Genomic DNA, 14,280 nt, shown 5'->3' with positions numbered 1-14,280 from the left:
GAGACTGTTCTCATACGAAGTTTGCCTGTTGAATTTTCTTCAGCTAGATTGCCAAGTATTTGAAATCGAACATAGCCATTAACTCAGGCTGGCATTAAGCATGGCAAACAGATCAAGGGTTTTGTACATGTGTCTCTGAATTGCCTCTGACACCAACTTATATGGATGCCCCTGAAGGGGTTGGAACCTGGTACTTTTTGATCTAAAAGCATGAGCTGGTCCTGGTTGAGCTAAAGGACCAGCTCCACTAGCTTGGGGGCAGTAGACAGACTTATAAATGTCTGTATGTGGGCCACCCACTTGAGAAGGCTGAAGAGCAGAGTGAGTTAGCCTGGCTTGCCATTAGTTTACATTTCTTTGGTGTTACATTTTTGGGGAAATAAAATACATTGTATTTACAAAAAGACATTGTTATTTCTGCAGGAATTCCTCAATGCTGGGTCCCTGGAGATAATACATCCTTGAAAATACAGGCTTATATTGTCAAAATGTGTCATCCTTATGCTGTGCACCACCATCTCTGGATTGATGTTGAAATCTCTTTGTTTATTATTTATGTTATGGTAGCTCCTAGAGGCCCAATTGTGCCAGGTGCTGTACAGACATACAGTCCAAAATAGTCCCTGACACAAAGCACTTAAGATAGGAAAAATTAACTATGTCTGTCTCTCTGGTGCCTAATATTTAATAGGGTTTTGTCTTTATAATTCTGCCTTCTTTTTAAATGCAAATGCTGTATTCCTCTGGGATGATACTCCCTCAGCAAATGTGCCCCAGATGTGCGCCAGACGTCTCCCAATATATCGATAGCAGAACTGTAGTTCTGCTGCATGGCGGATGGGCAGCTACAGAGTAGGTGTAGGGAGAGAGAATAGCCCAGTGCAGAACTAAGGACAGGCTGGGGAAAAGGGCTCTGGTGTGGGGTTTGGATCTTTGAACACTTGGATCAGTGGCTGCAGTGGTTATGGCCAGGAGTAGCAGTGGCTTCCTAAAAGGGAAGGGGCACCAGCACCTGAACTGTTGCCCTGCCCCCCCCATGCCACCCTTCCCCTCAAGCCCCTGCCCCTTCTCCCTGAGCCCCTCCCCTGAGGCCCTGCCTTCACACTGCCTCTTCCCCTGAGGCTCTGCTCCCACACCACCTCTTCCCCCCCCCACAAGACCCTGCCCCCTGCTTGCTCCTTACCACCCCACCCACCACCCATTGCTTGCCCTTACCACTGGTAAAAATTGTGAGTGCATAGACCTCCCACTTTTAAAAGTGTGGGGGGGCGGGGTCATGGCCCCCTGGTTCCCCATGTTCTGGCACCCCTGGTCATGGTCCCTATCTCTGCCTACAGCCTGGCTCAGTAGCTAGAGCAAGCCTGTTTGCAGGTTGCTGGGGAACTCTGTATCTCCTCCTCTATCCCAACAGTGTTCTTGCAGCTGCCTACACAAAGACCTTTACTCAGGCTTACATGTGTGCAGCTTACATCCCCAGAGCACAGAAGGGGTAATTGATATGTTGCTGAAGCTGGGCCAGAACAGGTGACCAAGAATCCTTCCACTCGCAAAAGGCCTGTTAATAGAAATGTAATGAGAAGAAATACTGCAAGACAATGGAGTTGAAGAATACATCAGAATGTTCATTTAGCCAGAAACAATGACTCAGTAAAGGAAAAGAGAAATCCATCACTGAAGACACCTTTCACTGGCAAGTCAATGCATGTTTTGTATTGGGAACATGGAGCAAGTTAGCATTTTCTGTGGTCTATGAACTTCAAATGGGTCTAGAGAAGCTGGGAATGACAGACAAAAGTGAATGTGTATTTGACAACACAGTAGGGAAACTAACATCTTTCCTTGTTTCTGAAGATGTTACTACATAGAAGAAAGACCTCCCAACCTATTTCTCTATGATCAGTCATGTTGGTATCTAAGCACTAATATGTGCTGGGGATCAGGGATTTTCTCTCTAGTGAGATTAGATATAGGCAAAAATTTTCATCTAAAACCTTTTTTGGCTAAAAAGTGCAGCTTCCATAATGCCAAAATGTTTCACAAATTCATGTTGTGGGAAAGAAGCCACAAACAAATATGCTGAAAAAGTTAAGACATTTATTTTGAAATTTCCTTCAAATTTATTTTAAACAATTAAAAAAAACCAAAATTCTCTAAATCAAAGCAAAACATTTCATTTAACCCAAACCTTTTAATTTTTGAATTTGCTGAAAAAATTGAAAAATTTCGTTTTTGGATAGACCTGAAACTATTTTTTTTAATTGTTCCAAATTGCCAGTGACCTGAAAAAGCCATTATTTGCACAGCTCTAGATGAGACACCTTGTAAAGATGCTGCATATCTCACAGGCTATCAGAGTCCAGACAGCTTTCTAACTTGTTAATGCAGATGACCTTGCATATAATCCAGATCTTGTGACTTAAAGTTTAGGGATAGTCTAAAGTAGTGATACTCAGGCTGTGGCTCACGAGCCACAAGTGGCTCTTAAATGTGTCTTCTGCAACTCTTTGCAGTACATTATACTAAAACACTGTGTGATTTAAATATTAGCCAGTCTAAGTTATTAACCAATCAAGATGATTTTCCTATGTTATTAACCAATTGTAGTTGATAAAATAACATTACTTGGTCAGTCATTTTGCAGTGAGAATAATTATACTAAATATGAATATATAGTGCTGTAGTAAATGAAACAATGAATTTACACTACTGTGGCTCTTCTGGGTAATGTTGATTGCTAATTTGGCTCCTGAAACACTGAGATCTGAGTATCACTGGTCTAAAGGCTCCTTCAATAGTATCCACATTAGGCGGAAATCCTGTTTATTTCTGTCTTCTCTCCATTCTGCAAATTATCAACAAATGCTGCTTCTCTTTGATCTAAACTCAGTTGGGTTCTGCCTTTGCTTAGGCTGGGAAATTAGTGGCTGCTGCTCTTGAAGGAAATGGAACTGTTGGCCTGGCTTCAGAGAGAGCGAAGGGTGCTCAGTGCTACTCTAGGTCATGCCTGCTGTTGTCCAAGGAGGCAAAGATAGGTGTATATGACAGCTGGTTTTCCAGACAACGCTCAGGAGAAGATTGTGGCCTATCTCTGGAACAGGGTTTCACAAGCCTGTGGGGAGAGGAGGTTGGGGAGCCAGCACACAATCTGCAAGAAGGGTGCTGTAAGCTTCCATCAGTGTAAACACACAAACAGCATCATGGTATGATTCTCTCTTTCATTTAAACAGAGAAAACCAGAACCTGGAAGTGCAGAAGACAAATTCCTCTGGCACAATGAGCTCTGGTAAGTCACTGCTCCTCGCATGCCTGCCTTTAACTACAGAAATCCTCCTGTCCAGTTCTAATGCTGTGACTGTTTTGTGTCTTTATCTGTTCTCTCTGAATCGACCATTCCTGTGTGGGATTCCACTGTCGAAGACCACAAGAAGTTTTCATAATAAAAAACAAACCCTGGTTTCAGGTTGTCATTCCCCTCTGCAGCCTGTATCAGCATCAAGATGACAAGAAAAGGAAGGACCGATCCTGAGCTGGGGTCAGTCAGCTTGCCCCCTTTGACTCTGTGGGAGCTAGGCTGCCTGACCCCAGCTGAGCTTTGAAACTCTCCCCTTTCCATGAGCTTGGGCCCATGTATTGTATTGACCTGAGACCTGGCACAATCCGGCTCTTCCCCTTTGAACTTCATTCATCTCTCAAACTCGGGAGATTCGAACCAGAAAAAGGATCCCACAAAATTCGGTGACCCCAAACTACTGAGTTTCATTTAGTTTTAGCAGTTGGTCTGTTTAGGACAGCGATGCCTAAATTTTTCCTGTCGCACCACTCCCCGTACTGGAATCTGTCCGCGCCCCCACCGTCCCCACTACAGCCCAGCTGGCGCGGCCCTGGAGCTTGGGCTGAAGGTGGGGCTGGGGGCAGAACGGGATGAGGAGGAGTTGGGGCTAGAAGCAGAGCTTGGCTGGAGGTGGAGAGGGAATGTGGGCAGAGCTGGGCTGGGGGCAGAGCAGGGCTGGGTGGCTCTCTCCCCGCCGCCGTGGGGGCTGGCCCAGGCCCCACTGTGCACCCTCCCAACAGTCCTCTACAACCCCCTAAGGGGATGCGCCCCACAGTTAGGGGACCATTGGTTTAGGGTCCCCATTGCCGCTAGCCTAGGACAGCCTTGAGTGTCACTTTAGAAGATACTTCGGAAATAGTACCGGGCACCTGGGCAGACCCTTGATCTCCTGTGGGTTTGTATGAGGGTAACTGATTAGCAAATAGTGACTGGGTGGGTATTTAATTTTTTTTATGGTGGTGTCTAGAGGCCTCTGTCTGGGCTGGAACTCGGTTGTGTTAGGTGCTGTACAAACACACAAACAGTCCCTGCCCCCAGGAGCTCCGTCTCAATGGGCAAGGATGAGAGTGGAAGTGAATTTCTGTCCCTAGATCTGGTGATCAGCTCACACTGGGCATGTGGGTAAGCATGGTATCAACACACTCCACTTGCAGCAGGCTGGCAGACGCCCACCTCATAATACCTGTGTACCTGTGAGTGATTTTTGACCCATGTCATCCTTTTGTTGTCAACGATTAAATTATATCACAGATTTCACGGTTAAGTTTATTGCTGCCACTTGTTAAGCTTAATAAACTACATGTATATCCACAGTGTTTTACTATTCCCTGTCCTGTTCCTTTCTCACATGTCTCCTGTATTTCTGCTGTAGACAGTGGAAATGCTTTTTTTGAAATCCTGAATATTGTCAGGCCCTGCAATGCGGTCAGTGTGAGCTCACTTATCTTAGGGTGCTCCGGCTTTCCCTTTGTCTTTCAGAACAAGAAGTTGATGTTGTGAAAACCGTGGTCAATGGGCTGATATCAAGCAGCGATGGACAAGAGCAAGGTGAGTCAAATACATTCAAAAGAATCTCTGCAGCTCCCCCTGCATGTCAGTTGGAGTGGCGCATCTATTTCCCCGCAGTTGAATCATTACAGTGTCTTACTGTGCCCTGCTGCAACTACAGCATGAGGGGACCGACCCAGTATTAAATTAACATTCATGTTTTAAGGAAAACTATCTTTGTCAGCAAGGGCCTGATCCCAGACTCACTGAAGAACATGAGCCTTTCCAATAGGCTTTGGAACCTGGCCTTGCATGATTAGATTTTTTTTTTTTATTAGTGTATTTGTGGTGGGAAGATTTTTACCCTAGGCTTCTGCTCTGGTATTCATGTCCTTTCCTCTCCTTTGATGGCTTTTTATGACAGGCAGTGTATTTATTATAAGTGAATGAATGAGCTGGTTCAGAGTGAAACAGAACAAGAGCTTAGCAGAGTCTATATTTTGCTTTTACAAAACCTTGTTAGTGCGGTTATTCCCCAAACCAAAGGCAGTTTTGGAACAGGGTTGCAGTGTGTCCAAACCTCCCCTTGAAGTCCATTGAGGGGGTGGATAATAGTCTCTGATTTAAGCTCACTTCTAATACAAATTAGCTCAGAACCGTGCCCCAAAACTGGAAGTCAACCTTTCTTGAGGTTTGAAAGAATTCAGCCAAGTTCTTCCCCACATCATTCCTCTCGGTACCTTTCCATTCTGGGGCAGCCTCTGCATTTTCAGGTTTTATCCAGAACCACAGCCAAAGTGCCACAAGACCACCACAAGAAGAAGCTGTTCTTCTGAGTCTAACATTACAGACCAAAAGCAGTTTTGGATAAAGCTCAGGGAGGCTTCCAACCTTTTGAAATCAATGAGTGTTCTGTATGCAGAGGCCTTACAAGGTCAGATCCTAGAGGTAAAATCCTGGCTATGCTGAAGTCAATAGCAAAACTCCCATTGACTTCACCAGCACCATGATTTCCTCTCAGATGTTTTATCCCAGCTGAACCTCTTGAGTTTCACCCATCACTAACTTTGCCTGTGCCCCATGAGGATACAGTTCAGTACTGCTCATTCAAGGCCACATTAGGAAGAGTAGGGGAGGACGAACCAGATGCTTTGGAGAAGTGAGCAACCTTTAGAAATTTTCAACAAGTGCTAGAATTTTGCACAGTGCTGCATAACAGAGAAAAATACCTCTAAGACAATGTTCAGTGTTTGTTGGTAAAATCCAGTGTTTCTGATAAAATTAGTGTGCAGAAAAAAGAAGTTTAAACAGAATCCATCTGATTTGCTGCTTGGCTGAATGGATCTCTCAAGACTGGATACCTTGATGGTACCCTCTGATTCTGGATCCTTTTCGAGACTCCTGGTCACAATTCTCTACTCCCTGCTATTGATGTCATAAAATATACACATCAAAAACATAGGATTTGTGCACAATGACCAGTCAATGTTATTCTCAGAATCTTAATCTGTTTGTTTCCTCACTCAGCATAATTTTAACTCTGCAATTTTAAGATTGTTTATCTTTGCATGTAATATATGTAGCATCTTGGCTAAAGGTTTATACTAAACTTTAGTTCTGTCATTTGAAAACGAACGTTTGAGATTCTCTTCCCTCACAGTATATTGGCAGCCAGGACTCAGTCAGTTCACTAAGCAGTACTGTACCCTGCACAACAGATACACATCCTGAATTAGGATGAATGAGGGGCTATTTTTAATGATTGCATCACTGCTCTCTGGACTGCTTTTGTATATGAAATTTCCTGCTATTGTCATTCCTGGTTTCCCAAGTACTTTAGAAAGCTTTGTGGCATGTTTCCTTAATTGTGTTCTTCCCTTCTGGATGCACCAACTACACTTTTGTGTTTGCAGCCATTGACGTCCCTTTATGTGCACGCTCTATTTCTGCCGTTAAAATAATCCCCGTGAAGAAAGTGAAAAGTTCTCCTGACCTAATGCTACCTACAGGTATCTTTTTTTCAAAACGCATTAGTAGGCCATCATCCACTCTTTCTGCCTCACCCCCTTGTTAAGATAGTTTTCAGCTTCATCCTTTTTTCACTGTTTTCCAGTGCTATAGATTTCATCAACAGCTAATAGAGTTAAACCATGATGACACAATTCATAGTTCTCAATAATCCAGTTTCTCTGCAGGCATAATTAAGCATATTTGAATTTGGGATCTATGTAAACTCTTCTGCTAATGCTTGGTATGAACATTACTGTTGTAACCTCATTTTAAACCAAACTCCTGAAGAGTCTAAAATATTTCCTGTATGTCTTAGGTCCATACAGAAGTAAACAGACATCAGAGATTTTATTTTGCAGGTTCAATCTTCGTTCGGCATCTCTATTGCTTTTTCTCTCACTCACACACACACATCCTTCCTCTCTTGCCATGATAAAGTGAAAGCTTCCCCATTAACCCTTTTAGCACTTTGCTGAGTTTGGACAGTGAAACCAGACTAACCAACTCTCCCTGTCATTTCTAGTCATTTTCACTTGCTGGTTCTGACACACTAGCACAATGCTCAGTGTTTGTATTTCCAGTAGAAAGAAAAGGAGTACTAGTGGTACCTTAGAGACTAACCAATTTATTTGAGCATATGCTCAAATATATTGGTTCGTCTCTAAGGTGCCACTAGTACTCCTTTTCTTTTTGCGAATACAGACTAACACGGCTGCTACTCTGAAACCTGTCATTATTTCCAGTAGAGCTGCTTAAAAAATGGGTGGGAAATTCTGAGATCTCAAAATCTGATTTTGTGCCATATCAGGGTATAAAGTCAAGTACTGCATTTTTATTTTTGCAAAGTGAAATATTCCAAAAATATTTTGTTGCAGTTGCATCGGTGTGATATTAAGTGACCTATAATATAAAAGTCAAAATCTTTGGACTTTTGTATTATAACTTACAGTACATAATATAAAAGTCAAAACAATAAAGCTGAAATGAAATGTTTTGGTTGCATCAAAACACCATTTTCTGATAGAAAATTGTTCCATTGGAAAATTTTCTACTAGTTGCAGTTTCCAGCACTGCAAGGGAAGACTCTTTAAATTGAAAACAAGAGCTAATTTTTAAAAAGTGACACAGCCTCAACTTAGACTGTTTGCTCTTATGGGCCTTTTTCTTCTGTGTTGGTACAGCGTGTAGCATGGTGGTGTCTTGGCCCACAACCGGTGCTCCTGGGTGCTATGGTAATACAAATAATTAATAATAAATAACAATCTGCAAAAATATGCATCTTTGGATCCTGATTTGGAAGTTTCAAAGCCCAAAGCTTAGGGTTGCTCAGATTTGGGGGTTTTGGCTGAGTTTTGGCTAGTTTTCATGACCCATTTGACAGTATAATTCATAAAACCACATTCACATTCTGGTAGACCTAGTAAAAACTGTTATAGAATCAAAACACTGGGGACTAAGTTGGAGATTATTAATAACCTAACTCCCAGATTAGGCGTCTAATTGCCACTTGTGCGTTTTGTAAATCGACCCCTACCCCTAGATGATAATGGGTAAGGTCAGGCCTGGCACTACCATTGAGTCAAACACAAGGAAAGATGTTCAGTGATTGAATCAGTGTTGGGCTGGGCATGCATTTTTCAATTTGCATATAATAACAAAAGATACTGGAATGGCTGTTGGAAAAGCACATGAACTCTGGTACCGGGCCAGTGAGCGTCCAAGGTATTGACCTGAGTGTGAAGAACTGTCAGACTCTAGTCCCTGCTACACACTGGAACCATATTTGTAACTGGATTCGAGGACAATACAATGAGGTTGTAACTGAGTTTTAGCTAGGTCACCTGTATCTGCAGTATAGACACCACTGGCTTGGGGAAGGATGGGTCTAGAAGGAGCACCTGGGCACAAACTGCAAGCACATGAGTAGACCATGGACTTCAGTGGGATGATTCAAATGTGGACGGTTAAGCACATGCCTAAGATCTTTGCCTCCAAAGGGCTGGTGTGATCTGAGTGATGGGGAAGGAAGGTGACCTTAGTGGTTGTATTTTGAACTACTTCTTTCTGATCCTATAAGGTGATCTCGTGGGTATGGCACAGTAAGAGGGCAGGGTGTGGGAGGTATGCGCTGCACTGCCTGGGCTTTATCCCTTATTCTGGATAACTATACATCTTCATTCTCCATCAATCCAGCATGGATCTCACTGCTGAGGCCTTGTCTACACACACAAGTTATGTTACTTCGTACCGGCATATTTAAAGTGGTACAACAACCCCAGTGTGGGTGAAATTATTGTGATATAAAATTTATACTGATACAAAATCTGAGTGTAGACCAGGCCTAGTAAAGCAAACAAACCTGTGAAATTTATTCCAAAGAGCCAGCAGGTCTTGCCACTTTCCTAGCTGAGTTACACTGACTCAGAACTTTATTTGTGTGTTCATCAGTTATCTTACTTATTTTTTAAATATATAACTGCTGTTATTACTTAATGTTTTAAAATCAAAGCTAATGTTCATCTGCATAAAAATTAGAACTCAGGACAGCCATGTTAGAATTACTCCAGAGCCACCAGCATACTGCCATAGAACTATGATGGCTTCCAGTAGCTCCAAAACATCTCCTTTGTGTGTGTTTTCTTTAGACAAGGATCCCACTAAAGTCTGCACTGGAAAAGGGACCGTGACCCTACGGGCATCTCCAGCCTCTGAGGAAAGGCCAAGTATCAGTCCCCCATGTTCTCAGGATGTCCAGCAGTCAGAAAGTAAGTCTAGTATGTAAAAGGTTAAACATAAGCAGGGCCGTCCTTACCCATATGCAAAACACGCAGCAGCGTAGGGCACCAGGAAATTTGGGGCACCAAATTTCCCGGTGCCCTGCACAGCTGCGCACAGCTCTAGCCCCTGCTCCGACTCTTCCCCAGGCCCCCACCCCTGCTCCACCCCAGCCCTGCCTCTTCTCACCCCTGCCCCGCCCCTTCTCTGCCCAGCCCCGCCCCTGCTCCACCCCAGCCCCACTACCCTGAGCTCTGTAGCTGGGCTGGGCCTGCACCCACCAGCAGTGGGAGTGCAGCAACCCATCCTCAGCCGCGCTGCCAGTGAGTGCTGGGGGGTGGTTCCCCCTGCCCCCCAAGCCAGCCACCCCCATGAGGAGGCCTGGGGCCAGCCTCCCTGCTTCCCCCCCCAGCAGAGGCCTCCCCCCCCCCAACACACACATACACGGGGTGGGGAGGGGGTTGCGTAGGGCCCCAGAATTGCTAGGGATGGCCCTGAACATAAGATACAACAATTGTAACTGACCCCACATGGCGCTTGAGTCCAGGCTTTCAGTGCTAAAAGCATGAGCCCCTCCCACTGGCGCTAAAGACCTGAGCAAAAGCAGACTCCTAAATCTCTTACATGGGGCAAGCTGCTCGAGGAAGACAAAGCCCCAGAACCTCTGAGTGTGAGTTTCACAACCACTTATACACCACTTGGAGAAAAAGCATATTTGTTGCTTTGTGTTGCTGGCAGGAGTGCGCAAAAAATCATCCTGTTTTCCCAGGTAGGCCTTTGTGTTCCTTCTTTTATCCCGGGCCACTGCGGGGGATGGGAAGTGTCCTGGTGCAGTCGCTGCAGCAATGGCATTCATTTTTTTGCTGTAGTCAAGGCCCCTGGGATGGCGTCCCAAGTTGACAGTGTCGCCATAGACTTCTGCTGTCTTTTTAAATAGCAGATGTGTAATTACTTAATTACAGGAGACAAGTAAAGCATCACTAACCCTGCCTGCACCTTGGATTTTGCATATAGAATGAACTCCCAAAGGGAAGATGCTATTAAAAGTTAGGGTTGTTCAGCTTCTCCCCTGAAAGTGAAGCACATGTAATTACAGGACCTGTTGTTAGGAAAGGGTGATTCTATTCTTTCCAGCCCTAATGCCCTGCTTTCTACCTCCCCCTTCTCCTCCCCTCCTGATCCAACCATGACCTCTCCTTCTTTCATTCTCTCCATTCTCTGCTTTCTCACCCCCGCCCCCTTTGCCTACCCTTCCTGCTGGTGGCTTCATAAATTTCCAGCAGCGTGAATGGCAATGAGCCCATTACTATGGAAATGAGCTCATTAATACTTCTTTAGCTGACTCCCTCAATCACTTTATGAAATGCATGTTGGAGCTGGAAGAGCTCTTTGCACAGTACGTGAGCGGCCAAAACGGCTAATGTGGAAAGAGGGGGAGGAACTCAGTGGGCGAAGGGAAGAAAGCCTCGGTGCCACTAGCCACAGGGACTGGGCTGTAAAATGGGATCATGTGTTGTACCCCCACCCGTTCTCGCAAAATAGACATCTTATTTGTCAGTGGGTCTCTGCACCAGGTATTCTCATGCGGCAGTATTAGAAAGGATAGCTATGGTTATCCAGCCGACATCATGGCTTAACACTGAGACCCTGCATTTTTAGCTGTGTGTGGGGCATTTGGACTCCAAACTGCAGCACGAGAGCAGATAGCTCAGCTGAATGTCAATGACCAATTGTTTCTTCATTGCTCTGAATGAATCGCCTTGTGTTTACAAAGGTCAGAAACTGTGAGGGCATCATGTTTAGGACCAGTTTCTATGGCAATTTGGCATCCCTGTCAGAAAGCATTGTGTGTGTGTGTATTGAAGTAGCCTGAATGTTGAGTTCAGTGGGTACATGTTTGCTGTAAATGTAACAGTTTATTTTTTCCCCTTATTTTTCCATTCTTCCTTCCCTCCTCTCTGCAGCACACATAGCTCTGGAGACAGGAAAACCAGAAACAGGTACACATGCTTGTTGCTTTGTTTTGTTGTTTCCCCAATGTATTTCTTGTTGCCCAGCAAAAAGCAACAGGTCCCCTCTCCTTGTTCCCCATCTAGCTAGAGTGAATTCCCTCAGACCTGAAGTTCTCCTTCCCCTTTTAGATGATTGGAGGTTATCCTCTAATGGAGATATCCAGCCATCTTCTCTGGCTGCCAAGGGCTATAGAAGTGTGCGTCCCAACCTCTCCTCAGAGGGCAAACCACAGGTAAGCATCTTTCCAGAAGATCTGAGGCTTTTCTTGAGGGGTCAAGCACAGGATTCAGAGTCAGGAGACCTGTGTTCAATTCGCAGGCTTGGGTAAGTCTCTGTGCCTTCATTTTTCCTATGTGCAAAATGTAGAGAATGCGTCTTTCCCAGGAGTGCTGTGAATTCTTTAATTCATTAATATGTGTTAAAGCATGCTGAGCTCCTTGGTGGCTATAGCAGGGCAAAGTACCATTCAGCATTGTTTGTGTGGGAAGGCTCAGCCAAGAGGTAGTGATCAATTATTGTATGTCTTTTCTGTATGCACTCTGACCTTCCAACTGCAGGTGGCTGAATGGAGAATTAAACTTCCTAAACCCACAGAGTGGCCTTAAAAAATGTCTGGAGAAGGCCTTGTCACTTTAACACTAGAAATGATATAATCTTTTGTCAGCCCATATTGGAAAGAAAAGGAGTACTTGTGGCACCTTAGAGACTAACCAATTTATTTGAGCATAAGCTTTCGTGAGCTACAACTCACTTCATCGGATGCATACTGTGGAAACTGCAGAAGACATTATATACACAGAGACCATGAAACAGAGGGTGAGAAAACCTGGATTTGTGCTGGAAATGGCCCAACTTGATTATCATACACATTGTAAGGAGAGTGATCACTTTAGATAAGCTATTACCAGCAGGAGAGTGGGGTGGGAGGAGGTATTGTTTCATGGTCTCTGTGTATATAATGTCTTCTGCAGTTTCCACAGTATGCATCCGATGAAGTGAGCTGTAGCTCACAAAAGCTTATGCTCAAATAAATTGGTTAGTCTCTAAGGTGCCACAAGTACTCCTTTTCTTTTTGGGAATACAGACTAACATGGCTGTTACTCTGAAACCTGTCATATTGGAAAGGTTATTTTCCTCCCAAATCTAATCTGAAGTGTTGGGATTGGTCTGCCAAGCAAAGAGAAATGCTAACCTATGGATGGGTTACCAGTGTGCATGGATGCAATTTTCAGGTTGAATTCAATGGAATGGGAAAACCTGAGCAACCCTTCTTTATAAACTGCCTTCTTGAAGAATGGCATCTATTACTGCTCTGTTAGATGTGAAATGGAGGCCCATTAAAATCTTATCCCTAGTACAGGGCAATTGCTTTAATCGTGGCAAGCTCTTGGCAAAGCCACGGATCAGACACTGCGCCTGAAATGTTAAGTGAAAGATGAAGAGGGCACCAGTCAGCCGAGGACATAAGAAGTAATGAAGCACTAAAAGAGTGAGCTGCTTCCTGCATGAGACATGTAGCTGTTTCGCAGTTAGTTATTGGGCATATAAGTGAACAGAGATAGCTCAGTTTTAGTTTCACAGAGTGCTGTTTTTAGAAGAGTCCTGAGGGCACTTAAACTAATGTCAAATAAAACAGGGCTAAATTCTGCTCTCAGCCACATGGATGTAAATGTGGAGTACCATGGTCACTGTTAACAAGCAACTTGCCACTCTGTAGCATCTGGAATGCGGCAGTATTTTTCCAGTCGCCCAGCTGTATCTGCGGTATCCCGGTGTGATAACCAGGGTGGCTGCTGGCTGGCTCTCCATGGCAACTCCTGATTTATTCAGTGAGCTGTAAACCAAGGATAAAAAAGGGCCTATCCAAAGCTCAGGGAGCCCCTGCCAGAAATTACAAAAACAATAAAATTAAACCACCCCCAGAAGACCGCATTCCCCTCCCTGACCATCTCCACAGCAGCCAGCGTAAATACATGCGCCTTACATCATGCCCAGACAGTCAGCAGACTTGAGCTATTTTGGACCAGTGGGGAAGCCCATGCTAGAGCCAAGGGCCACTCACTGGGAGTGCTGTACTGCCTTCCTCCCCACCCCAGCTCAAGTGCCTCTGTTTAGTATAACATTGATAGGATGGCTACTGCAACTCTGAAATCTGTGGGGTTACTCTGGATTTTATACCAGTACAAGCGAGAATAGGAGCTGCCCCAAAGCTGCCTAGGGTGATGAATTTTAAAAGAGAACATTGATCAAGGCAATAAAGTTCTGAGCTGTTAAAGCCTTCAAAGAAGACTAGAGGCAATCCCTATCCTGTAGGCTGGCATTCTAGTCGTTTTCCTTCTAACGGATGGTGATTTACAGTTACCTGCAGCTGTAAATAAATACAGTGAAACGTCCATGTAGTAAAGCCACTTCTTTTGCTACAGAATAATTTGGCTCTAAGCAAAGATTTGCTCTAACTGGAATTGCAATCTCCACGCTGCTCTAGAGTTGCAATCTGTATGTTGCGACGCACTGAAACAATGAAGGAGTTTCTTTTTGCTTCTCTAGGAAAATGATTTCGCTATCAGAAGGCTTCACTCTAAAGACAAGTTTCTGGGAACCCAATTCCACTGTAGATCTAAATTGTTCTGTTTTTCTGAGGGTGCTTTGTGAATGAGGGATCT

General features: G+C 44.3%; 1 protein-coding gene across 6 annotated transcripts in view; it reads left to right on the top strand.

The window, feature by feature from the left end:
• SORBS1 (sorbin and SH3 domain containing 1) overlaps positions 1-14,280 on the top strand; it is a 262,246-nt gene that overhangs the window by 160,762 nt on the left and 87,204 nt on the right. For 4 of the 6 annotated variants that reach the window (XM_084635573.1, XM_084635571.1, XM_084635572.1 and 1 more), the window contains 6 exons: positions 3,228-3,283; positions 4,811-4,879; positions 6,733-6,828; positions 9,475-9,594; positions 11,569-11,604; positions 11,746-11,849. In XM_084635573.1, the coding sequence (XP_084491699.1) occupies positions 3,274-3,283; positions 4,811-4,879; positions 6,733-6,828; positions 9,475-9,594; positions 11,569-11,604; positions 11,746-11,849 (435 nt within the window). In that variant the 5' untranslated portion in view covers positions 3,228-3,273. Of the gene's footprint in view, positions 1-1,494; positions 1,691-3,227; positions 3,284-4,810; positions 4,880-6,732; positions 6,829-9,474; positions 9,595-11,568; positions 11,605-11,745; positions 11,850-14,280 lie in introns of those variants that run through there. The other 2 variants (XM_084635574.1, XM_084635575.1) reach the window with 2 other exon arrangements.

The sequence above is a fragment of the Lepidochelys olivacea genome, assembly GCF_965140295.1.
Source record: "Lepidochelys olivacea isolate rLepOli2 genome assembly, chromosome: 7".
Taxonomy (NCBI): domain Eukaryota; kingdom Metazoa; phylum Chordata; order Testudines; family Cheloniidae; genus Lepidochelys; species Lepidochelys olivacea.
The sequence above is the reverse complement of the archived record's forward strand: the minus strand, read 5'-3'. Positions and strand labels throughout refer to the sequence as shown.